This window comes from Euleptes europaea, chromosome 16 (assembly GCF_029931775.1).
Source record: "Euleptes europaea isolate rEulEur1 chromosome 16, rEulEur1.hap1, whole genome shotgun sequence".
Classification (NCBI taxonomy): domain Eukaryota; kingdom Metazoa; phylum Chordata; class Lepidosauria; order Squamata; family Sphaerodactylidae; genus Euleptes; species Euleptes europaea.
The window spans coordinates 46,853,769-46,879,567 of record NC_079327.1 but is presented as its reverse complement, the minus strand read 5'-3'; the positions used below and the strand labels follow the sequence as shown (position 1 = coordinate 46,879,567).

The window sequence follows — 25,799 nt, the reverse complement described above, 5'->3', positions numbered from 1 at the left end:
TTTAGATGTTATAGGAACTTATATATTGCAATTTTATTCCAAATTTTCATTAAAAAAGAACAATGGATTTTATGTGGTTTTAACATTTCTTGAAATTTTACATCCGTGTTGGTTCCTGTGAGGATGCATAGGCTTACTTCATAACCAAAGGGAAGCCAGAAAAAGAACAAGAACAAGGACATGGTAGGCCCATTGCGGGGACAGAAAAATGAAATTGTAACAGGTGATAAAGTGAAGGCAGAACTGCTCAATTCCTACTTGTTCTCAGTCTTCTCTTGCGAGGGAAATTGTGTTCAGCATGGCAGGAACAGAGCTCTTGTGAGTCAGCCTGCTGAGACGTTCTCAGGTGAAGAAGAGAGAGAGGCAGCCAGCCAAGTGAGGACAGAGGAGCAGCAGCAGACTGAAGATCAGCCACAAGCAGAAGAGACCTCACCATGCTCACAGCCTTCTGGCTCAGGGGATACAGCTGTGCCTGAGGCCCAGTATATTAAGAATGTATACAAACTATCAGGGGCAGTCTTAGGTATTCAGGGGCCCTGGGCAGAACTCCAAGATGGGCCCCCGGAATCACTGCCCTGAGTGCAGGGGTGCAGGACGCAGCACCCCTGCCCTTACCCACCACTTAGCTGATTGCCACCCGTGGCGCTGCCTCACATGCAGGAAGAGGCCAGCATGAGTGGGTCAGGGCTGTTGGGGCCTTTTCAGAATCAAGCCCTCATTTGTATCTAAGCCACCCCACACTAATAGACTGGGTGCCTGTGATGGTTTCCAATATAAGGCCATTTATGCGTGGTTAGCACCGGGATCACTGCCGAGTGCATTGGGGCTTTGTTGGAATTATGCATGGTTTTTCTGACCTTCAGAATTCAGTTCGCTCCCACCTCATGCTTTCCCCACAGTTTCAGGTTGCTGTTTTGCCATGATCTTTACATCTGCGTTGAGCCAAAATGGAGGCAAATCACTGCCATTTTTGTGCATAGGCTTTACTTCGGGCTTCTCTCCCCACACCCTTATTCTCGTTTTCCCCTCTTACTCATCTTCCAGCCAGCCTTCAGCCAACCCCTCCCCCCAAAGCCCCCAGAAACCATCTCAGTGGAGGCTAGAGAAATAAGCAGCCATGTGGCCACTTATTTCTCCAACAGCATGACGGTCGCCATTCTCCAGCCACCTTCTGTCTTTTTTTGTTTGCGAGTTCCATTTTAGTGATAAAACACTAAATATATAAATAGAAATTAAGACAAGAGCAGCCGAGGGAAAGACCCATACTCCCTTACCCCTCCATTCGGGAAATTTACCACCAAGTTACACAACTGTGGGGGAGGGGGGAGGGAGCACTGGGACTTTCCCTCGACTGCTCTTGTCTTCATTTCTATTTATATACCTAGCATTTTATTGCTAAAATGGAACTTGCAAATTAAAAAAACAACAACAAGCTTGTGTCCTGAGTTTGGGTGTGATTCTCTTCTTTGGTTGTTAAATGGCTACTTGGCTCAGTTAAAAAAAGACTCCCCCTCCCTTGGTCAGTTTCACAGGGAGGGTTTTCAGACTTCAGGGGCTGAACAGAGCTGGGCTGATCCCCCCCCCCTTTAGTCAGTTTCACAGCAAGGGTTATCATACTTCAGGAATGAGCAGAGCTGGGCTGAAACCCCCCCCCCAATACATGTCCTCTTACAAGCATGAAAGCCTATTTTCCCATTTGTGAGTGATTACTGATGGAACGATGAAATGGAAATAACAGTTTGAGTGTTTTTATGTTCTAATGTCCCTTGCATTGAGATAGCCAGAAACAAATCGGTTGGGGGAGCGTTTTTCCAGACCCTTCTCTGATTTGGCTGTAAAATGGCCACTGCGTTCATTTAAAATGAAAGAGTCCTGCTGTGGGGCTGGTGACATATTTTAAAAAATACACTATAGCCAATTACAAAGCAGCGTTTTCACGGGGGAGGGACTCAGAAGCTCTGCATTTTTGCTAGGGATGCATAATTGTTTACAATGTATTCCTGGAATTTCTTTGGGGCAAAAAGCCCCCATGCATAGAGTTTTGAGGATTCAGATGAGAAGAATGTGCATCTAAAGAGCAGCAAACCCAGTGCAAACTTCCCAAGCACAAAAGGCCTAAGATGTCAAGAGTAATCCCACTGAAGTCAGCTGGGTTGCATCTGTATAAACATGCATAGGATCGGGCTGCTTGTTTCTAAGTTATCACAGGGGCAATAATAGTGGGACTTTATTTTGTCTTGTTTTAATTTTCTTTATGTAGCAAGTTCTTTCCCCATGAAAAACATAACCCCTCCCAGGTGCTGGCAACAGGTTGCTATTATTTTCATTTTGCAGATTGGAAGCAGAGACCTGATTGTCCAGTCCAGTGACTTCAACCCCCTAGTCTGATCCATATTCCAGACCCATAGGCTCTCATCCAATGCCTTGAACATCCTGTTCTCAAATAGCTGTTGAGTCCCCTATTTTTTCTCTGGCCTTTCACTCATGATGTGCATCCCCATGGTCACACTACATATCAGTACCCTGATCCTTTTTGCTGGAAATGATCTTGTTCTTCATGGTTAAAATCCATAAAATCTTCCTTTTGGCATCCTCCCCCTGTGCTGTTGGACTGGGTAGTCAGATGTTTTCTCATTAGTTGCTGTATTTGCCCTAATAAGGAGTTCATGGTAATTCACATGTGCTTTGCTGGTGATGTTGGGCTTTCCTCACTAGCACGGCCTTCTGCCTCAAATAATTTTCAGCTGATGAAGCAACAATACTTCTGCACCATCCTTTGCTGCCACAGATGGAGAAGCAGTTGGTAACCCTCCCCTGTGCAGAGAAGCCGCTTGTCGCTGTGCCCCTACTTGTAGGAACATTGGCAGGATTTAAATCAGGGCATTAAAATAACTAAGACAAAAAAGCAAAATTAAGTATAACATTTCCATCTATTATTTTCCTTTATAAAATTACATTGTAATTGTTTTCATTACCAAAAATGTTGATTTAAAACTGAATATACAGCCTCATGGTACACTGTAAGTTTTTTAAATGTTTAGCTTAATGTTATTTATCTTTTATAAAATTATATACATTAATTGTTCATTTTTAGATAACTTAATGCTTATGACCCAAAATAAGGATACATTCATATTATTGGAGGTATAGTATACCCTGGCTCACGCCAGTGGTGTCATTGGGATAGTTTTATTTTCTGCTTTGATTCTTTATTCCTTTGCTAAATGAAGTGTACTTTTTTCTTTGGAACTGTAACCATTTAAATTTTAGAGCTTCATTTTAAGATATATGTTTGGCCACACTGATTCTATAGATCACTTGAATCACCACCATTTTTTCAGATCAGGCACCTGGGAACTGGTTCTGCCTGTGCTTCACAACAGGTGTTTCTGTTCAAGAGTTAGTTTCATTTCTGCCTCCCGCTCTTGTTACCCACAGTAGCAGTTGTGATTTTTCTGAACAGGCAATGGCTGCAAGAAAAATAACCTTTAAAATAAGCATGAGAGAGGATGATTAAAAAACCTTCTAAATCAGTGGTTCCCAACCTTTTTTTGACCAGGGACCACTAGGACTTTTTTGTTCGGTGCAGGGACCCCAAGGTTCAAAATAAAAATTCAGAGAATTTGAAAATAAACTTTAACCATAACTGTTAGTAAACATTAAACTTAGAATAATATTTGAATATATATTTTTATAATAGAGAACTTTTTAATTGAAAATATTAATTTATTATGGGTTTATAACTTTGTTTCGCGGACCTTAATTTAGTTCCCGGGGACCCCTGGGGGTCCATGGACCCCTGGTTGGGAACCAGTGTTCTAAATAGAAAACTCCACATACACAGGTTTTAGGAGTTGGAACAGATATATCATAGACGCCCCTATGTCTGAGCAGTGTTCTCATACCTGGCAAGACAGTATTTGGGTGAAATTTCAAAAAATATATTGTTTGGTGCTGAGCTGACAGTAAGTGACATCTCATGCACTGCCATTGTCTGAATACAGCCCAAGGAATGCTACCCAGACCTGAAGAGATGGAGATGAAGAGAGATGTCTGCCAAGGTCAAATTATATAGCATTTTAATCAGAAGAATGAAAGTCTCAGCACATACAAAATGGAATAATATAACTGCGCTCAGACAAGAAAAAAAGGCGATAAGATATCTGAACAGGGAGTGGTTTCAGTGGAGTTAGGGTTTTCAAATTCATTAATATGGTTGACTGACCAATCATGTGCCAACACATCAAAAATTCCAGACTCAATAGTTTTGCACCGCAGAATCACAGACTGCCCGTACTATAGGGTTGTCAACTCCAAGTACAGAAATTCCTGGATATGTAGGGTCTGAACCTGGGGAAGGCAAGGTTTAGGGAGGGGAGGGAACACAGCTATCATAGAGTCTGCCCTCAAAAGCTGCTGTTTTCTCCAGGGAAATTGATATGTGAGTCTAGAGATGAGTCATAATTCCAGAACTCCAGACACTACCTGGAGGTTGGAAACCCTTAGTGGACACCTTTGAGTTGCTAGTTTCTCCCTCCTTCCCCCTTAATGTCCTACTGCAGTTTCCTCATTACAGTGGAGGGAATGAGGCTGTTTTAACTGCTTAGTGCCTTTTTAGGTAAAGGAATTTGCTGAGTTGTGTCCTTCGAGACACTTAGAGTCTTTGCTGCAGCTGATATTTATTTTCATTTTCAGTCCATGCTCTTTTTGTGCCTCACTTGTAAAGATGCTTCTCTAAATGATGATACTGTTTTCTGTCTCTTCTGCTGCCTTTCTGTTTTTGTATCTCTTCCTGGGGGGTGGGTGTTGAAGGAGACACAGAGGAGCACAGCACCACTGTAAAAATAACCCCATTTCAACCCTGTGTAAGAACTGTTACAGTAGCCCATTGACCCCCATTGGCCAGTTATGTGTGCAACCGAAAGATCCCCTGGTTAACATGGACCAGAGGCATGGGGCAAAGCATCCCCACAACATCTCTTGACTTGGTGCCAGGAATGCAGGAACAAAATGCCCCAAGAATGTTTGACCGCAAGTAGTCAGATATGAGGGATAATGCATGTCACTTTATATGAAATGAAGACTTCTAGATAAAAAAGAAAGAATTGATAAGGGGTACTCCCAGCAAGGAACATCCTAATATCCCAGATACACAAGGAATATATTGAGCCATCAGAGCTCTTCAGCCCTTTAGGCCATAAATATCAAGGTTAGTAGGATAATAAACATAGCTTTAGAGTTTCCACCTGCAAACACAGCTCCCATATGGTAAAACTGTAAACTCAGGAAACACTATTTGCCCATCTCTGTGTCAAGAATAGTAGAAGAAAATAGCAAGAGTTGTGTAGCACCTTAAAGACTAACAAAAATTCTGGCAGGATATGAGCTTTGTGACCTGTGTCAAGAATGTCACCCTATCTAAGTCAATCAACCTCTAAAAAAATATGCTTATTCAGAAGCCCGTTCTCCCATAGGTCTTCAGCCAGCATAGCCTGGATCCTATATTTGCACTGGTATGAATACTTTGGTATGGCTCTTTAAGATAATTAAAATGCATTAAAAAGAAGACATAACATCCAATTTCTGCAATATACTACTTGTGCTAGAAATAATGAGATAAGCAGACTGTAAATAATAATGGATTTTGTTCAGCAAGACAAGCAGAATATAAATATAACAACATATGTGACAATCAGTTCTGACATCACTGGAGTATTGTATCTCAAGGCAATCATGCTTCATGATATTTCATCAGGTATTCCTTACAATGTTGTGATACACAATAATCAACTTCAGACAAATACATATAACACATGTTATATAACACAGTATATAATAAAAGGATGCCACAATTCTATGAATTGGTCCTGCAAAGTTCTGTGCCCTTCCCAGAATTTCCTATATGCGTATATTTTTCCATGAGCATCATAAACCATATTTTGTAGACGCGTATTTCAGTCTCAGGTGTCCTTTCCGGTTTCTAGGCCTGTTATTTGCACTTTTGTGATTTTGTTCTTTTGGCCAGCAATTTCAAGCATGAATTAAAATGCATATGTAATTCAACTGGGCGAGACCACTGTAGCTTACGCATTTACTCACATGTATAACATACATATTATTATAACACACAGCATACTATTAAGAAGTTAAACATTTAGCATTCTGAACACTTCTGTTATACTATTCAAATGTATTGTTTGGACTAGCAAGTACAATATATAGCTGTGCACCTTACTTGAATATAACTGTGTGTGTGTGTGTGTTTCCCGTGTAATTTCTGTGTCACAGGAATTGCCTGTTTATTTTCATTTGAATTGTTTAATGACGGACAAAAAAAATTGATAAAAAGGAAAAGGGGCAGTAACATTTCATGCCAGCTCTTTAAGAATCTTCATTAAGGTTGCAGGATGTGTAGAAAAGAAATATGGTTCTTGAGCTTTGTTTCCTGCCATCATTTCCCCAGGCTGGGCCTGTACTACTTTTGACCTAACAGACTAAAAGCACTCTATCAACCAGGTGTTTGTAGTCTGCCAGGTGACTGACAACTGCTCTCGTTTCGCAATCCTAGGCGCAGAGCAAAAACAGGAAATTCACTGTGGTGCTCATATGTGGCACATTCTGCTGGCCTGTGCTCATTTGAAGATAGATGAAGCGCAGGAGTGCTGGAGCTAACCACGTCGGTTGAGGTCAGCTCATGGTGAGGCCCAGTAAATGACCAACGCAAACTAACTGGCACTAGTATGCTACATTTGTTGGTCCCATACTTGGTAATATTGCTTTCAATTATTATGATGGTTTGAGTTCATTATGTGCCCTCTACATAGCTGGTGCTGTTTTAAAAATAATACTTCTAACTTATTGAGATTCGATAGTGGGTTGAAACGAAGGAGGAGGTAGGTCTGAGCTGCTGATTGCCTTATTACTGGTCCCTTTGCATATGTCTATTTTTATGTGCATTCAAACCATGGTGACTGCTCTTAAAACACTTCTTTTCTGTTGCAAGAGTAAGGAGCCAATCGTTCTTTTAAAAATCATAACCTATTTTCATATGCATTAGTATTTATTTCAATAATTGGGGGAAAAGGGGAAATGTCTACTTTTCATCTCTAAGAGCAGAAAGCAGAAGTTGTGGTTGGGTATATTGTTCTGATCTCAGTTTAGTCACGTCTTAAGCCTCCTCCACAAAAGTATGCTTCAGAAGAGATAATTAAATATATATGTACCGGTACCAATATTTAGTTTCTTTGACAGGCTAAATGACTTTCAGTGTTACATACTTAAATTCTGTAATATGAGTGATCAAAAGGTTTTGTGTTAAGTGCTATGAAGGGATACTCTAAACTGATGGATACCCAGTTCTGAGGCACTTTTTTGACTCCTAAATAGAAAAGTATTAATGTTGTATAGGAATATTTATGAAAGGAAGGCTGTCTTGCATGTTCATGGGGAGGGGTAATATTTATTATCCCACTTTCTTCATGATGGCCTATAATGGACACATGGTAAAAATTCTGTCTTTAGAAGAGATACCTCATTTGACGGAAACACCCAAATGTCTGAGACACGTTATTTCTTTCTGACACCCATTTCACCCCAACCTGGCAGAGATGTGGTATTTGGATACTTCGGTTCATAAGATAGTAGAAAGTATGTAGATTTTCAGAAAAAATAAAAATAATAATTTTTGTTAGGAAGAGTATGAAGGGAACTTTTGTTCATTATTGTTCACTATGCTATCTGGTAGCATCATCTTCAGTGATTTTTAGAAACTTCTGTAAAAGAGCATTGTTGCAGAGGACTTCTAGTTAATTGGCACCAGATTTGTAGATGGATAGATGGTGAGATGTTCTGTTATTTTTATCTCGCTTAAGTAGGTGATCAGCATGGTTGTAAGATGTTTTCAGAGTGTTGTTTTGAAGTGCTGCATATATGCATGCATGTCCCCTTTTAGAGCGAAAGGCAAGATACATATTTCAGAAAGATAAGTACATATTAGAGCATTGACAGTATGTCTAAAAAGCTTCTGAGCAAAGAGCATGTTTGTGAACATTGCTCTCTGAGACTTTCTTGTAAGCGTCTCTCCTTCTTTTGAGACTTTCTTGTAAGCGTCTCTACTTCTATCAGTTATAAGGATAAGAACATGAATTTCATGTTGCTTCCAGAAACCGATATAATTGCTATGTGGCTATGCAAAGCAAAAAATTGGGGGCATGGAGCTGGAAAAAAGAAAAGAACAATTGTGTTGTTAGCTTGCTTTCAGTCTTTACTTTGTGCATCAGTTAAAGTATTCTGACACTGCTTAACCAATTAATTTTTGACTTTGATCATATAGCACATGAATTGAGTCATAAGGTTGTGGAATGTTTTAAAACTGAAGAAGAGGAAGTGTTTGATAGAGGCAAAGTCCTGTCTAGAGACACTAACTCAAAAGGAACATGTCTGTTTTAATTATCCAGAGATCCAGAAAATTTATTGTATATGGCTGTTGGCTGTCACAAATAGCTAAAACATAGTAATTCAGCAAATAGTAATACATACAAATAGCTAAAACATAGTAATACAGCAATATAAATAAAACAAATCAGCAAGTAAAATATTATGATAGATACCAAAATGTACTAACTCACCATTTTAAACTTAATTGATAACTCCTTCAGAAACCTTAGATCTTATTTTCTTTGTCACTAGTGCAAACAGAGAAACCCTATGTGTTACATAAGCATCCTACAGCAGAAATTTAATTTTATCCTCATCCAAATATATCATGATGACAGATAATATTCCTGCTAAGAATTTGGCCCTAGAATCATCATACAGGGGGCAAGAAAGGATATAATGAGGTAAGTCTTGCAGTTTTGAGGATCCGCAGATACACACGCATTGTTCCCTTGGTAATCGGGAATATCTACCATCCAGTAATGCCGTTGGTGTGGATTGGAAGCGCAGTGATGTAAAATGTGCTTTAATATAAGCATTTGCAATGTTAACTAGATAGAGGGCTCTAGAGTGGTCATTTTAAATTAATTTATATCATGGCTCTGCTTTAAATTTTAAGATTACCGAACAATCTATCAAAGCATCAGCTTTGTAAACCCAATCTCTAAATTGGTAATTATCAGTTAATTATAAGATTTAATAAATTCCAAGAACAATCCTGAATTTACAACATAACTCATATTCCATTATTTCTTTTGTTCTGTAAGCAATCTAAGTTTTAGGGTTGCCAACCTCCAGATGGGGCCTGGAGGCACTTGTGTGTGTACATGTATAATATGAATGTGTTATTCATTAACCTAAAAACTGCTTATTTGCATCTTCTGTACTCTGCCTTTCTTTTCAGTGGGCACCCAAAGCACCTTACACTGTTCACCTCTCCTCCATTTTATCCTCACAACAACCTTGTAAAGGAGATTAGGTTGAATAGCCCAAGGTCATGCAGCAAATCTTCCATGGCAGAGTGGGGATTTAAACCTGGGTCTCCCAGATCACCGGCTATGAAACTCAGAATCTTTAATATTCCAGACATATAATTAAAAGGCTGTAGAACTAGAGGTTACAGTTCAGTTTTTCTGATGTTTCTAAAGAAACCAATCATTTTAGAACTTAACCTCAACGTTTGGAATACTCTGTAGAGGAGTTTTCTGTGCAGTGCTGATTGGTTCCTGGCACCTGAAATAAAAGTCTCCATAGGAAAATTTAAGTGTTTTTGTCCACAGAATTGCTTTGTTCACAAGCCATTGTTCAACACTCCAGGCCAGGTACATCTACAACTATAGAATTTGATCCATTGCTTGAGGCCACTGTATTTCTTCGCTCCTGTCTTTAGATCAGTAAATCTCATATAATAAACCAAGGAGTGTGTATAATCATTCAAAAAATCAGTCAGCTTTTTGTAGATCAGCCAAGTAAAGTTATAGAAACCAGACATGGGTCATGTAGTGCTTTAACTGCATGACCAAGTTTAACATAGAAACTTTAATTTTCATTAGTCACAGACTGTAAAGTTAGTCAGAAAATACCAGAAGTAGAGCTCAGATTCCTGGTGGCAAAACACATTTGCAAGCTTCATTCACAGTTTTTCCTCGGAAATTGTTTCAAGAAAATAAGACCAGAAGGAGAAGTCTAATTTAGTTGCATCCCTAAAATTACAACGCAAGACTCAATAATATGAAGAAAGTTTTCAAGCGTAAGTTTGGATATTCAGATTGAATTTTTTTTGCCATCAAGTCACAGCTGACATGGACCCCGTAGAGTTTTCAAAGCAAGAGACACCTGGAGGTGGTTTGCCATTTCCTGCTTCCACGTCATGACCCTGGTGTTCCTTGGAGGTCTCCCATCCAAATACTAGCCTGGGTTGGGGCTGAGAATGTGTGACTGGTCCAAGGTCTCCCAGCAAACTTCCATGGTGCAAGTGGGGATTTGAACCTGAGTTTCCCATGTCCTAGTCCAACGCCTTAACCACTACACCACACTGACTCTCTAAATATTTTAGTAGCTGTTTGAAATTAGTACAAAATTGTTATAAGGGGTTTTACTTGTTAGGATTACAAGTTTATGGCTGTTTTATATAAATTACAATTCAATTAATAATGGTGAGCACTGTTAGCAAAAAATTTTAGATGCTTAAAAGATGCTCAGAGAAGAAATACTGAACTTTGGTATGGTAACTCCTCTCACATAATATGTTCTAGCCAGCAAGATCAGAATATTAGGGTGGTACTAAGCTGAAACGAACCCAGTGAACACTGAGATGATGTTGATTAGCTGATGGGAGCGTGGTTTGCACTAGAGGGGGGTTCAGCAGTTATTAGTTGATCAGCTAAAAGTTCAAGGTGTGGTCCTTTGCCAGGTCATCTTGATAAAGAAAATAGGTGGTTGTTGCTAAAAGTGCTAGTTTTATGTTAATGGTTATTTTAAAGTTTATCTCTCTCTCCCCCACCCCATGGATTTTTGTGTAGGTAAAAGTTTTGTTTTGTAAGCTACACTCAGCTACGGTAAGACAGGGCAATAGTTTTTTAAATAAGTAATTGGCTTCTGAGCAGGTAGGTATGCTTCCATGTTGTAATACAATGTTAAGTCTGATAAATCCATTCTAAGAGATACCCTTGAAAATATTTACGCTATTTGTATCTTGTATTCCAAACCCGTTTGGGTTCTTTTTAGGCCAGCAATTTGTGTATGTCAGTTTATACCAACTTTAACAAATAAAATAAAATAAAATAATTATCTGTGATGAAAAGGAAAGCCAATGAACCATTAGTAGAGTTCCATTTTCTTTTTGTACTCTGCCTCCCACTTGCTGCATTTAACTAAATACCTTGTAGAATTTAACATTGTTCTATCTCTTCTTTCTTTTATTTCTTTTGCTAATAATGTTCATAGGCATAAGTGTAAAACAATTCTGCTTGCTGAAATCAGGGCAGTATAGAATTCAGAGCAACTTTCATGTAGAAATATTATGTAATAATGGAAGGTTTATCTGGTTGCCTAATTGAGACTTGGTGTTGGTTACAAAATCATTTTTCCTTGGTCTATTGCTAAAGGTCATAGCAATTAACAAAAAGTTCACATAATACTCAGAAGTGCAAGGCGTGAGATTATCTTCTAAACAGCTCATCCTCCTCTCTTTGTTTCTTTTTCTCATACAGGAAATAAAAAAAGATGTGAAAAAAGAAAGTATTGTCAGCAAAGCATCAGAAAGATCTATACATGAAGTTTCCAATGGAAGCCCTTTACTGTTGTCTGAGACAATTATTAGAACCTCCAAAAAAGGTAAAGTACATTTAAATGCAAATTGAAATGTTTGCAGTAATAAAACTAGACAAAATACATATCTCTCTGCATTAAAGTGGGAAAGCTCTTTAACCGGGACAAACACAGGTGCACAAGAGCTGTGTCAAGCATTTATTATTTTATTTATTTAGTTAAAATATTTTTGTCCCGTCTTTCCAGTAGGGTCCCCAAGGCAGTAGGGTCCCCAAGGCAGTGGACATTAAGACATTAAAATGTTTTAAACATGAAAGCAGCATTGAAAATAAAGTATATATAAAGTACTTAAACAATTCAGTAAAAAACATATAGATATACAAGAAACACAACTATGGAGGAGGGCCAGCAAGTGTTACTGGGGGTACACCAAACAAAAGAGTCTTCACCATTAGCAGAAAACAATTGAAAGAGACAGAGGAATGTTCCTGGGAGGGAGTTCCAAAGTTTTGTGCCATGTCCAAGAATGCGCTTTCTTGGGTGGCCACCCTTGTAGCCTCAGATGATGAAGGCACCCAAAGTACAGCCTCCAGTGATGACTGGATGTTCATATGGGAGAAGGTATGCTAGCCCCAAGCTGTATAGGGCTTTACAAGTCAATACCAGCACCTTGAATTAGTCCCAAAAGCAAATTGGGAGCCAGTTTTGATGGAACATGACTGGGGTGATATGGACCCTATGACCCACTCCAGTCAACATTCTGACTGCAATTTCTGTACCAGCTGTAGCTCCCAGACAATCTTCAAGAGAAGCCCCACATTGCAGTAATCTAATCAAGATATTGCCAGGGGATGCACCTGAGTGGCAAGACCTGTGCCACCCAGGAAAGGCTGCAGCTGTCTCATCAGGAGGCCTGGTTCCAGCAGCACCCCCAAGCTGCAAATTTTCCTCATTAGAGGGAGTGCAACTCCATTCAGAACAGGAGATACGCCAATTCCTGGGTCAAGCCTTTCCCGTCCCAGTAGTAGCTCTGTTTTGTCACGACTAAGTTTCAGCTTGTTAGCCCTCATCCTATTATTTTGGGTGCGGTGGAACACAGGCAGGATGGTGCTGCTGCCCTCGTCTTGTTAGTGGCTTCCTAGAGGCACCTGGTTGGCCACTGTGCAAACAGACTGCTGGACTGGATGGGCCTTGGTCTGATCCAGCAGGGCCTTTCTTATGTTCTTATGTTATCCATCCCAAAACTACCTCAAGGCATATGTTCACAGTTTCAGTGGGAGACAGGAGCTGAGTATCATCCGCATATTGGTGGCAACACAGCCCAACTCTCTGGATGACCTCTCCCAGTGTCTTCATGTTGAGAAGCATGGAAGACAAGATAGAACCTTGTGGGATTCCTTGTAGAACCAAAATCACCACAGAATAGAGCCTACAAGCGGTGATATAGGCATCCATCTATCATACCACATCATTTGTGGGTAGGGAGTTACTTATGTTTGTTTAATCCTAATGCTTTATTTGCATCTAGGAATATTTTACTGAAGAACGTCTATGAAAGTCTGTTTTTTCCAAACTGGCAACTTTGAACAGCATTAAATATTTCTGTGCAGCTCTATAAAGGAATGCTTGTCTAGAATATGTTCTTCAAGCAGTTGCTTTTCTCTATTTTACAGCAATTTTTAATGTCACCATTTGGTGGGATTCAAGGAACGAGGTTATTTCAAAGGGTCTTATGTCAAACCAGCTGGGTGACCTTGGGCTAGTCACACTCTCTCAGCCCCACCTACCTCTCAGGGTGTCTGTTGTGGGGAGGGGAAGGGAAGGTGATTGTAAGCCAGTTTGATTCTTCTTTAAGTGGTAGAGAAAGTCGGCATATAAAAAAAACAATTCTTCTTCTCTTTTCATATGTTCCTGTGTGCCAACTGCTATCATCATCAGGCAGCCACCTGTTGGCAATCCCACCATTTAGGGTGGTCCATCTGGCATCGATCAGAGCCTTGGCCTTTTCCATTGTGGCTCTGGCTCTGTGGAATGGGCTCTCTGAAGAAGTGAGGGGGCTTCCTCCTAGGAGATCTTCAGGAGGCACTGCAAGGCCTTCCTGTTTTCCAGGGCTTTTGAGGGAGTCTAAATTGGCAGGCATCTTTTAAGGAGGGGCAGGGGAGAGATTTGGGGTTTGTTATTTTACTTCCGGTTTTAAACTGAAAATGTTATTGTAAGTCACCTTGAACCATGAAAGAAGGTGGGATACAAATGTTTTAATAAATAAGTTACATTTAAATAAATTATTCTCCTTGGGGACTCTAACTTGGGTGGAAAGGTGGCATAGAAATGTTGTTTTACAACAAAAAAGATGTACTGGTCGTCTTTTACATTGCCAAACCCCATGAATGCTTTACTCTGGCCGTCATAGATTTTTGCTATGTTTATGCTGGTGAACTTATCATGCCCTTCATATTTCCATACTTTATCAGTTAGTTGGATTTTCTTTTTGCTGTAGATGATCCTCTAATTAAGGTGCATGTGTTGTGATGTTCTATTTGCTGAAGCTTAATTTATCTTAACAATATAACAGGTTTTTGTTCTGCCCTCCTCCTTATTGTAACCTTGATTCTTTTCATCATTTCCTTTGTGAGGGAAGAAAGGGAGCTATGGGATGAGATCTAGAGACGTTTGAGAGATGCTTTTTGAGGGCGGACTAAAGGAGATGTTCTGAGCAGGGTTGTCTTGAGAAGGTACTAGAAGGACTATTTGGAGGTATCGGGACGTAGGATGTCAAAATATAAGACGACAATAAATGGAGAGGAAGGAAATGAGCAGTTGAATAATTACTAGAACAGTATCCTTTTTTTGTTAAACTTTTTTAAATTTTTATATATATATGTAAAAGAATTAGAATTAATAATCCCAATAAGTATCACTTTTGAGGAGTTAAAAATGAAAACTACACTGACAATGACCTCATTCAGCCATGGGCACCAAATTGTCTTACCTTGATTTCATAGGCCCTGTGTAGTTTGACAGATCATTGGGAAGAAAGGATCACATTCACAGAAATGATGTCTCTGAAACCGTAGTCTTTGCTGGAGAACTGATTTCTTCTGCTTCATCATGTTTTTGACCTCTAATCATTGGAGACTTTTCATCAAAGGACATTATAAGGTTGAAAGTTCACCCTAGCCACATTTTGGTGCTATATTTTTAATAATGTAATTTATGACACTCTGTAGTTATTGTTTCAGGGAGAGAGAAGAAGAAAATAAAGGGGCCACAGCAGTTACTGAGAGATAAAAATAAGACCAAGGCCGATGGTACTTGCACCATTGGCCTTGGCTTTATTTTTATCTTTCAGGGAGAGGCAAAAAAGAGCTCACCCCTGTAAAATACTCTGTTAAAAAACAAAACAAAACCCAAACCTAACCTAGCTTCACAAAATGGAATCCATCACAGCCCATAGAGTGTCATCCCCAAACATCTTGTTGGTCTCTAAGGTACTACTGGACTCAAATCTAGCTAGAAACCTTCATTGTCTTATAAACTTGTCCCTTATCTTGTTATGCCAGCTAATGACTACTCTGTCTGTGTGTCACATTATTAAAGTTTTAGAATCTTAAAAGTCTTGATTTGTTTTTAAAGTTTGAATAAAAAGTAAATGAGGTACTCAAGAGTGCTTGTTCAAATGCACATTTTTAATTTGTGCGCATTTCTCTTGAGAATATATTGTTGTTATTTTCTGTACCTCTGAATTAAAGTTGATCTTTTTACAACTTCTACTGTCAAGGGATGCTGAACTTTCTACCAGTAACCAGTGTAATGCACATTATAGCGAATGAAAATATCAAAAGTTACAGAAGCCTAAAATTATGTTGACAGCTCATTCAGTTCTTAAATTAAGTAGGTAAGCTATTATTCTTGAAAATAAAGGAACTTGCAATAAAGGAATTTTGGACTGATTTTGGGTATCATCACCATCATATGTGTATACTAATAGCCAAGTTGGCCAACCATGAGGATATTTAAATCCAGTGACTGGAGCTGGGCAGAGGCAAGACAGATCTTTCTACAAATTTGAAAATATCTCCAGGTTTGCAGAACAATGTGAAATCTAAAAAAAAAGTACATTGGGAGGTTTAAAAAACCTGAAAAGGGTCAACGGAGCGCCTGTAGCTTTAAGCAACAGATTCCCTTGGTGGCTGTTTCTAGGCAAACACAGATTCCAGGCTTGGTTGTGTCAGTAAAAGGTGGGGGATGGGGCAGGGTCCTTTCCAGGCCTAGTTTGGCCTTTGAGAGAGGATTTAATTGGGGCCAGGGCTGGCTAGGGTTAAGATGAGTTCTTATTACATTGAATATTATGAAGCCTCTCTTCGAGTGCAAAGCCTGGTGTCGGTGGAGGAGAGATTGCTGCTAGTGGAATTCATTCATAGGATTCAACATATTTTGTATGTGATGACAGTGCAACTTTCAGGCACTGAAATATTTCACTAACAGAAGAGTTGTAGCCAGTAAGGTGTGATATTGTACCACAGAAGAGTTGTAGCCAGTAAGGTGTGATATTGTATACCATACATGTATAGTGGGAGGTTCTCTCCCTTTCTCCTTTTTCTCCACACCATGCATTATGGTGTAGTGGTTAGAGTGTTAGACTAGGTTTTGGGAGACCCATGTTTGAATCCCCACTCTGCCGTTGAAGCTTGCTTGGTGACCTTTGGCTGGTCACACCCTGTCAGCCTAACTTATGCCACAGGATGTTTGTGAGGGGCAAAATGGAGGAGAGGAGAATAATGTAAGCAGCTTTGGTCCCCTCTAGGGGTGTGCATATCATATTTACCAAAGTAAAAAAAAAATCCACGAAAAATACCTTTTTGGTATGGGGGGGGGGTTTACCGGTAAGGAAAAAGGTGGCAATAAAGGGAGTCACTTTGGCCCCACTGTCATTCTGCCCTCCCTCCCTCCTTCCTGACTTATCTGCCTTTGAATCAATTCCATGCCACCCAGATTTTTGGGGCTCCCAAGAATCGGGGCGGCATGGAACTGCTTTAGATCTCGTTTTCTATTCTGGCTGCAGGCAGGTACGCTGATGTCCCCTGCGCTCGCCTACAGCCAGAATGGCAAGCCTCCCTCCTTTTTCTCTGTGTTGTCAGCCTGGAAAGAAAGGCGGGAGGCTTCCTATTCTGGCTGCAAGTGGATGCGCTGGAAACCCCTGCACTCACCTGCAGTCAGAATGACAAGGCTCCCTCCTTTCTCTACGTAATGACAGCTCAGAGAAAAAGGGGGGGGGAGACTTCCTATTCTGGCTGCAGGCGAGCATCCTGGAGTCCAGCCCGTGCTACTTCTCTGGAGTCTAAAGAAGCGGTGTGGGCTGGATTGCAGTCAGATACGCCCCAGAGAAGCCCAGCGGGGTGGATCTGACAGATTCTGTTTTTTCCGGTATTTTGGGGGTTCAGGTGTTTCAAACCTGATAATTTAATTTCCAGGTTTGATAAACCCGAACTTGAAAAATACCAAAAAAAAATTCCCACAGCTCCTAGTGCCCATTGTGAAAGTTAGGGTATAAATGAAGTAAATAAACATTTTTAAATAAAGCTGTAGTAAAATTTGCAAAGGGTTAAAAAAAACTTGCTTAAAAATGAGCGTGTGAACCTATTAATAGATTCATTATGTGTTTTTTTTTTTTAATCTGTCACTTTTTTTTGAAAATGCAGATAGAGGCGTGCCTAGATTTCTGCAAATTCAAAGGGGGGCAATATTAATCAATCTTAAATTATTCCTTGGAGTCTCCCATTGTCAAGTAGCAGCATTTCAGGGTGTGTTTTGGACTGCTGCAGGTGGGAGGAATTGGCAAAAATTGCAGTGGGATCTGAGCCACTGGTTGGGGGTTTATTTTGTATGTGTGTGCGTGTACAACCAAGCAGTGTCCTATTTGACAGTGTTTGATGCCTGTGTTTATGTACTTTATTGCTTTTCAAGGATTCAGCATTGGCTAATGTAATCTCTGCAATATATGAAAGGAGTATTTCAGTATTTGTGCTTAATGGACTAGAAAGAAACTGGTAACAATGTTCCGAAGATGTGAAACAGGAATGCAGCTGGAGAAAACATTGGCTTGGATCCTGGTGAACATTTCTGCTCACAGAAGGTTTTCCATCAGCACAGCACATCTTTCTCTGTCAAATTTTCCACGGGATCCAATCTATTGATACAATGTGCGCCAGTGTTTTGAATTGCACTGTATCTTCTATAACAAGATTAGGATGGCTCCAGTTTTGTGTGGTCTGCTTTCCTTTTTTACACTAATTCCTTAAAGTCCACTGATATATATTAATTTCACAAAGCAAGAATGCATTATGAACATTCCTTAACAACTAAGATAAAATATATTAAAGTGATCTTGAGTGGGCAGTCTTGTTTAAGAACATAAGAAATATCTGATTTACCTTGTTTTCTTTAGAAGTATAACTAGTAGGCAAGGTACCAGAAATTGACAAGGGATCCAGTTTTCTATTTGAAACATATCACATGACAAAACCGTTGGAGACTCTGAAAATAAATACAAAAATTATACAGACTAAAGAGGAGAAGATTTACCACAATATTTGTCCTATTGCATCGTCTGTCAGGTTTTAGGTATGAAGACAGGACAAATTTGGTGCAGCTAATAATATGAGACAAATGCTATATTCCTTTTTTAAACTACATTTTCTAACCCTAGGATGTTTTGCTCATGCATAGAGATGGTCTTTGTCTTTTCATAGTTGCATTCAGAAATGTTGCAAATATGTTGTTTAGTAAGATATGAGAAGATAATCCATAAATGTATTATATAGAGGCAAAAGGTCTCTGATGGGTAACTAGAAGAACAAGAAAATAACATCCAAGCCCCATATTAGGGAATAAGGTTTTAGGTTGGAGGCTACAAAAATTAAACCAAAACATTAAAAAATCTGGGAGAATGAGGCATTTGATTAAAAGGTTCTCAGGATGTGGGTCCAGGAAACTGAAGCCCCTGGTACATTTTGCTTATGATATTTTTGCATTTCTTTTTGGTGTTCTAATGGACTCAGAACTGTGGGTGGTTTTTTTGGGAGTGAATGGAGGAGGGTAATGGAAGGTGCCATATGGCAAATGGCAATTGGGCCTCAGAGATCTGGGGCACCAGAATGTGAAGGAAGTACACTCTGTTACGATGGCAATAACATTTAAGCCTTAGCATTTTAATAGCACTTCGATATATCTTGTCTTGTACTAACCAATTAGTTTTTAATTACTTTTACAATTTGACTATAGTACAAGATTTTTTCCCTCTTGTGACATTTCAAAGTAAGAAAAAAGGAAATCAGGTTAAAAGTGGGTGACTGCTTGTGCCAATTGGTTGTACTCAAGTTATATAGGCAAAATTTGAGGAATTCAGAAAACTTACTGTTAACACATTTCTCTGCAGAGATAAGGCCACCTCTCTTAGCAGATTCCTTATGGGACCTTTTAGGCCATTCCCTTTTTGATCTTTACACATTTCCATACTGTCTTGAGTATTAAAGGCTTGGTTTAAGGGGCAAGAGAGTTTAGTGCCCTCTGATAACTGAAAGTATATTGCTCTGTGAGACAGCGTATAAATATCTGACTGGTGTAGTTCATAGGTCAATTTTAGATTTACAATATAACTCAATAGAATTTTTTAAATGTGAATTAGAAATTTTAGTACACGTTTTAAAGTCCACAGATTTGGGATAGGCAGAGTAGTTACTTTGACTTCACTGTTTTCCTATATCCCAGTGGTTGAATATCTCTTGCTTGGGACTAAAAGAGTCAAATGAAATTATAGGTCTTTTTGTTCTATGAGTAGGGTTGCCAACCTCCAGGCACTAGCTGGAGATCTCCTGCTATTACAACGGATCTCCAGCTGATAGAGATCAGTTCACCTGGAGAAAATGGCCGCTTTGGCAATTGGACTCTATGGCATTGAAGTCCCTCCCCTCCCCAAATCCTGCCCTCCTCAGGCTCCGCCCCAAAAACCTCCCGCTGGTGGAGAAGAGGGACCTGGCAACCCTATCCATGAGCAACTTAAAGATGGTAGGCTGCTTTCTTTCATTGCTATTAATCTTTTCCTGTAGCAGCAGCTTGGAGTCTAATATTTTATTGCATGAAGGCTGGTGATTGAAAACATCTATGGTATAAATTATATAATTTTTAAAGGTTAGTGTAGGTTTCCTTGGCCAGGTAGAACTGACCTTTCTGAGATCCTTCCTGCCCTCCTAGTCTTGACAGGGAAGGTGGTTTCTGGTTACCCTTGACCTTTTGCTGTCCCCTTGGGCTCAGGAGGCCAAGGAGGGCATCCATATGCAGGAACCTACATGTCGTCCTTGGCCTCCTAAGCCCACTCTTTTATAGGGCTTCACCAGCTTTGGCGCAGACACATGTGGCCTTTCCCCTACCTCCCCACAAATCCTGCAGAAGCCCAGTGATTCCTGTTGGACGATGCTGCAAGCTCAACATTGCCATGACACCCTTCCACCCTGCTCCTCACCCAGTGGGCACTGAGTGCATCTTCCTGGCCTAGCCCCAAAATGGCAAATCTCACGCATTATGTAATTCTCAACAGTTATATGCCATCCTAACCTTTAGGCAATTATTGGGAATGTAATGAAGAGGCGGAGACATGGTTCACTGTTCTTTCGTTATGAGACCAGCTGTGGGCTGCAGTCTGAAAGCTGTATCAGGAGAAGATAGTATGAGCTTTCCTTATAGGCTTGTTATTAGAGGCATAACTAAATAGTGCAAATTCAGACTGGGGAGATTTATTGTGGAATGTCTGTGTCAGGAAGCCAACAGATGAAAGGCCCAGCTACGATGCAGCTATGCTATGAAAAGGCCTGAAAGGACATTCTAGAGAATAACAGACAGCTGATGGGATGTGAAAAGAATGCACAGAGACGGGTAAAAGTGGCAGAATTTCCTTGGTGTTCCAAGGTCTGGAGAAGAAGCTTGATATGGATGGGATAAAAAGAAGAACATAAAACATATATGGCACTGTGATGAGAACCATTAAGGAAATGTTGCAAAGAGCAATGGAAAAATTCCGCTGAACTCCTATATAGTTTTACGTTGGGATTCATGCTGTTTGTCTTTGTTATGCTAAATCCATTTTTAAATTCTTGGCAAACATATGACTAATCTGGAATATTTCCAAGCTGGAGCGTGTTTAAAATCACTTAAATGGGGTTGTCTAATTTCTAAAAAAGAAGAACTAAGTAGTATTTCTTATAAAGTAATTTTATAAATGGGATGTTATTAATTTTCAACTGCCGTATGTTCAGTCCCACCAGCTAATGCTGTAGCTGCTATTCACAATAAACTCACATTTATATATATGCCCAATTTAGGAATTAAATGTTTGGAATCTGGCATTTTATAAAATGGCTTATTACTTGAGTCACACACAAACAATATGCTTATGTGTTGCATTTAGAAAACTAGCAATTTTACAAATTATGATGGAACATCTATTTTTTCCTCAGACATCCTCCAGGAGGTTGCTAGACAACTAATTTTACTATGCTGTCTTTTCTTTTGTAAATTTGGACATCTGCACTTTAAAACAGATGCTGAATCTAAACGTGGGGTATTCGTAATGGCCTCCTTCCTTTACAATGGCTGCCCCCTTGTGGTGGACTATGTGGAACAGTGTGTATTTCCCCACTCTTATGTTGTGGGTGGAGAGTACAGGTTGGCCCAGAATGATGCAAGAAGTCACATTTGTGTAAGATTTGGAGAGGAGGCATTTCAAGCTGTCCATATGAATGTCTGAGCTGGTATGAGACCTCTCTGTGATGGAAGTGACAAATGCTTGTTAATTTAAGGGGTCAAATGAAACTTGTCTCAGCTTCCCAGTTCTGTGAGAATGTTTCCAAAACCAGGTGATGGTAATACTTTGTATTTAACAATAAAAGGTCAGGATCCAAAGATCTGTTTCAGATGCAATTAATTCTTATGTATTTCTAGCACGTTTTAGAAACTTTTCAGGCTACCATATTGTGCTACAATCAACTTGTCTGGTTACTATTGGATTAAATTAGACATTGGGTTAGATCCAACCACCTTTTCTGCTAGTGAAAATAGATGTATGGATCCAACCCATAATTCTGACATGTCAGAATCTATGAGCTATTCTGATTTTATACTGCCATGGACTTAAACATATGTGTATATTCTAAGTTTAGCTCATGGAAATTTTACTTCCTGGGGTACACGATGACAATTCACAGCAAACAAATGCAGATTAAAAAGAAGTGTAGTGCAAATGTATCCAACTAACAAATGTTCCACCAAATGTGCAAATTTTACTGGCAATCATAGTATCTTGTCCCAGTTTATCCTAACACTCCCTCATTACCGGCATTTTCCTAGTTGAACCAGACTAATATTAGTGTTGGTTCCTGTATAAGCCAAAATTTTGGAAAAGATGTTGTGTAAATTGGTCATCAGCATCTCTGCCCAAGAACAAGGGCTTTCATTCTATTATGCCAGAAGCAGGAGTTTTTTCTTGAAGAGGGACAACAGTTTTGCATTTTCTATTACAATGGGATGCCTTAGCTCTTTTACCATTTGTATAAACTCAGCTAGGGCAAGGCAGCTGTTCCTTAGAAAAGTCAAGTATGCAGAGGTTATCTAGTCTATGTTGCTAAGGTTGTAGCCCAATAGCTAAAGTTCCAGTTGAATATAGCAACTTGCTGTTGTGTGTTTATCAACTGATGTATACTCTTGGCTGGAAAAGGTGTTCCCATGCAATCCTGAAGTGGAGGTGGAGCTGCTTAGGGGCCAGCATCACCCCAGCAGCAGTGTCTGCCATTTGTGCCATCCAAAGTGGCATGGACGCTGGCTCAGGGTGACATGCTGGCTCTGGAGAGGGTGCGACAGCATGAACCTCATGCACAGGTGCTGCCTCCCCCGCAACATTTCTCCAGCACAAGTGCCTGCGCTGATGTCCAGGGGAGTGTTTCCAAAGCCCTTTTGCCCTGGGAACACCCCTTTTTGCTTGCATTGAGTTATGCCTGCAGAAAGATGGCGTAGCCCCGTGAAACATACAAACAGTTCAATCTACAGCCAGGGTATTTTAAAATAGAAGGCGGTCTGGCACTTTGTATTTTCAAGGGCAACGTGGAACAGAGGGAATTGACCTTGGGGGGGGGCAGTGTTCTTCCAAAGCTAGTACTTCTCCTTTCATCCATTGCCAGTTTCATGTCTCCCACTTTTTATTTTATAATAATTACTGTTCGGAGACTTGAAATGCTTTTAAAGTTAATAGATATGGAGCACCTGTGAGGAGGATTTTTTCTCTTTCAGCGTTTACTTTGACTTCAGTACTGTAAAACTTTATCTGTGGTAGTACAGTTGGCACTATTAATGGATCACTTGCTTACACAGGGGTGATTTATACGAGACCGTTGTGTTGTGTGCCAGTCACTGCCCTGAGGTGACTCTGAAAAAATTTATCATTTCAAATGTACTTAATCTATGTTAACACTAATGAACCTGCAGCCCAGCATTACAGTCTTCCCATCTTCAACTGTTGTAGCAAAACACTCTAGGATTTTTCTTTGTTAACCTCTATCTCATGAGGCCATAGTTATATACTTATTTCACAAAATATATATCCCACCTTTCTGCCCGCACAAGGGCCATCGAGGTGACAAACAAATTAAAATATCCTTAATAAAATCACATTTTAAAACAATTAAAACCAAGCAAAAATAATGTAAACAAAACCAGAGCTAAAACATATACAAAGATATATAAAACAACCATTAAAACACTGGAAAGAGGGAGAGAGGGAACACCGAATGAAACAAAGAAAGTCTTCACTCACTGGCAGAAGATGGCAACAGTAGGGAAAAGATTAATCTCCCTGAGGAGATTGTTCCAGAGTTTTGGTGCCATGACCAATTATTCAAGCAGAGACGTTCAGAAGTGGTTTGCCATTGCCTGCCTCTGTGTAGCGACCCTGGTATTCTTTGGTGATCTCCCATCCAAATACTGACCCGGGCCGACCCTGTTAAGCTTCCGATATTTGGCAAGATCGAGCTAGCCTTGGCATTAAAAATCAACACCAGCATCTTGAATTGTGCCCAGTGTAAATGGGCCAAGACTAGAGTGATGTTGTCCCTACTGCCCATTCCAAGAAACAACCGTACCAGCAGCCTGCAGCAATTGAAGTGTGCTTCTGAAGGACAGTCCTATGTAAAGAGCATTGCAGTAATCTAATCTAGATGTAACCAGGGCATACACAACAGTGGACAGATCTTTTCTGCTCAGGAAAAGCTGCAGCTGGCTACCCAGTCGAAGCCGGTAAAAGGTACTCCTGGCCACATCTGCCACTCACTACCTAGCAGTAGACCTTGGTCCAAAAGCACCCCCAGACTATGGACATGCTAGGGTCTGAAACAGCAATTTGATTGTTCTCTGTTGTCTATAATCATTTGTATAACCAAGCCTTGAGTACCAGCTTTGCTGGGAAGGGCAGGATATAAAATAGAATAAAGAAAGAAAGAAACTGCTGTCCTGTTTCCTGCCTTTGTTCTCCAAAACTACCTGGAATAATTGTGGGGGTTTTGTAGCCCTCAAAGTCTCAAAAGTGTAATGTAACCCAAAGTGGAGTGTGCATTTCACCAAAGGATGATTAGCATGTTTACCCTAAAATACCCAGGGGGATTCTTTTAGTAGAGATCCCAATGAACGACTTGTCCCAAAATAAATTACGCACATGAACAATTGACATTTAGTTTTCAAGTGCATTCCTCCAAAGGGGTTGTTCTCAGTTTCTTTCATTTAAATAAAAAAAATGTGCATATTACTAAAGCTATAATATTGTTGCCATTCTGAAAGTTTAAGCAGCGTTCATTATTAGAAGGGAAAGCTGTTGATATATTTCATTCTCTTTTAAGAGAATATAAAAGAACCGTGGCACAGAGTGGTAAATTGCAGTACTGCAGTCAAAGCTCTGCTCACAATCTGAGTTCAATCTTGACAGAAGTCGGGCTCAGGTATCTGGCTCAAAGTTGACTCAGGCTTCCATCCTTCTGAGGTTGGTAAAATGAGTACCCCGCTTACTGGGGGTAAAGTGTAGATGACTAGGGAAGTCAGTGGCAAACCACCCCATTAATATAGACTGCCTAGTAAATGTCGTGATGTGACATCATCCCATGAGTCAGTAATGACCCGGTGCTTGCACAGGGGACCACCTATGCCTTTACCTTTGCACGAACCAAACTAATTTAAAACTAATGTATAATTAATTCTTGCTAGGCTATTGATTATAAATTTGTACTCTCTGATGTAAAATTGGTTGTTACTAACGGACAACTAAAGCTTTGGTTGATTAATTGGTGTGTTTAAATCTTGCATCCTTTTCACTGGGGTAAGAATGGGAAATGGCCAAAGAATAGGGGGAAAACATTTAAAATTATCATTAAATTGATTTGTCATCCATTTCCAAGAAATATTTTCATCATGAGGTGCTACATTTTTCTAACTCATGTTGAAAGCAAAATAAACTTTTAAAATATATTTTACAGTATAGGTTTTAGAGACAAGATCTGGTTTCCAAGGAGACCTACAGGAACACTGTGGAAATAATAGAATTACATTACAGCTTTGTTAAAACACATTTTTATTTGGCTAGTTATTTCAGATTACTAAACCAATTAGGAGAATGTTGATTCCCTATATAGAGAGTTTAAAAATTATGATCTCGAACTACATTTAATTTAAAATTGGCTTTTAAAATGTCATCTATTATTTGAGTCAGAGCTATGTTTGTTACCCTGCTCTTCCGTTTCATAAAATAACTTGACTCTTGTTTTTCAGTACAATAGGTTCACATTTCTATGTTAATAGCAGTAAGAATAACACAGAATCCAATTCAAAAGACTACAGTTGTTTCTGCAGCAGAAAATATAGGGGAGAAATATTGGCAGTGCACCAAGTTACTTTAAAAATGGGACACAACCTTTAGTATTTTCTGTTTTCAGGCCAGCCGTAGAGATAAAAGAATCCAAAGCTTTCTAGAAGATCCGAAGCACTAGGAATGCTCCCCCCCCCCATGT

At 39.7% G+C, this 25,799-nt stretch overlaps 1 protein-coding gene across 2 annotated transcripts in view; it reads left to right on the top strand.

Annotated features, from left to right (window-relative positions):
• The window catches only part of SH3KBP1 (SH3 domain containing kinase binding protein 1), a 133,145-nt gene that overhangs the window by 24,958 nt on the left and 82,388 nt on the right, over window positions 1–25,799 (top strand). For both annotated transcript variants that reach the window (XM_056861727.1, XM_056861726.1), the window contains exon 2: window positions 11,649–11,772. In XM_056861727.1, the coding sequence (XP_056717705.1) occupies window positions 11,649–11,772 (124 nt within the window). The remainder of the gene's footprint in view (window positions 1–11,648; window positions 11,773–25,799) is intronic.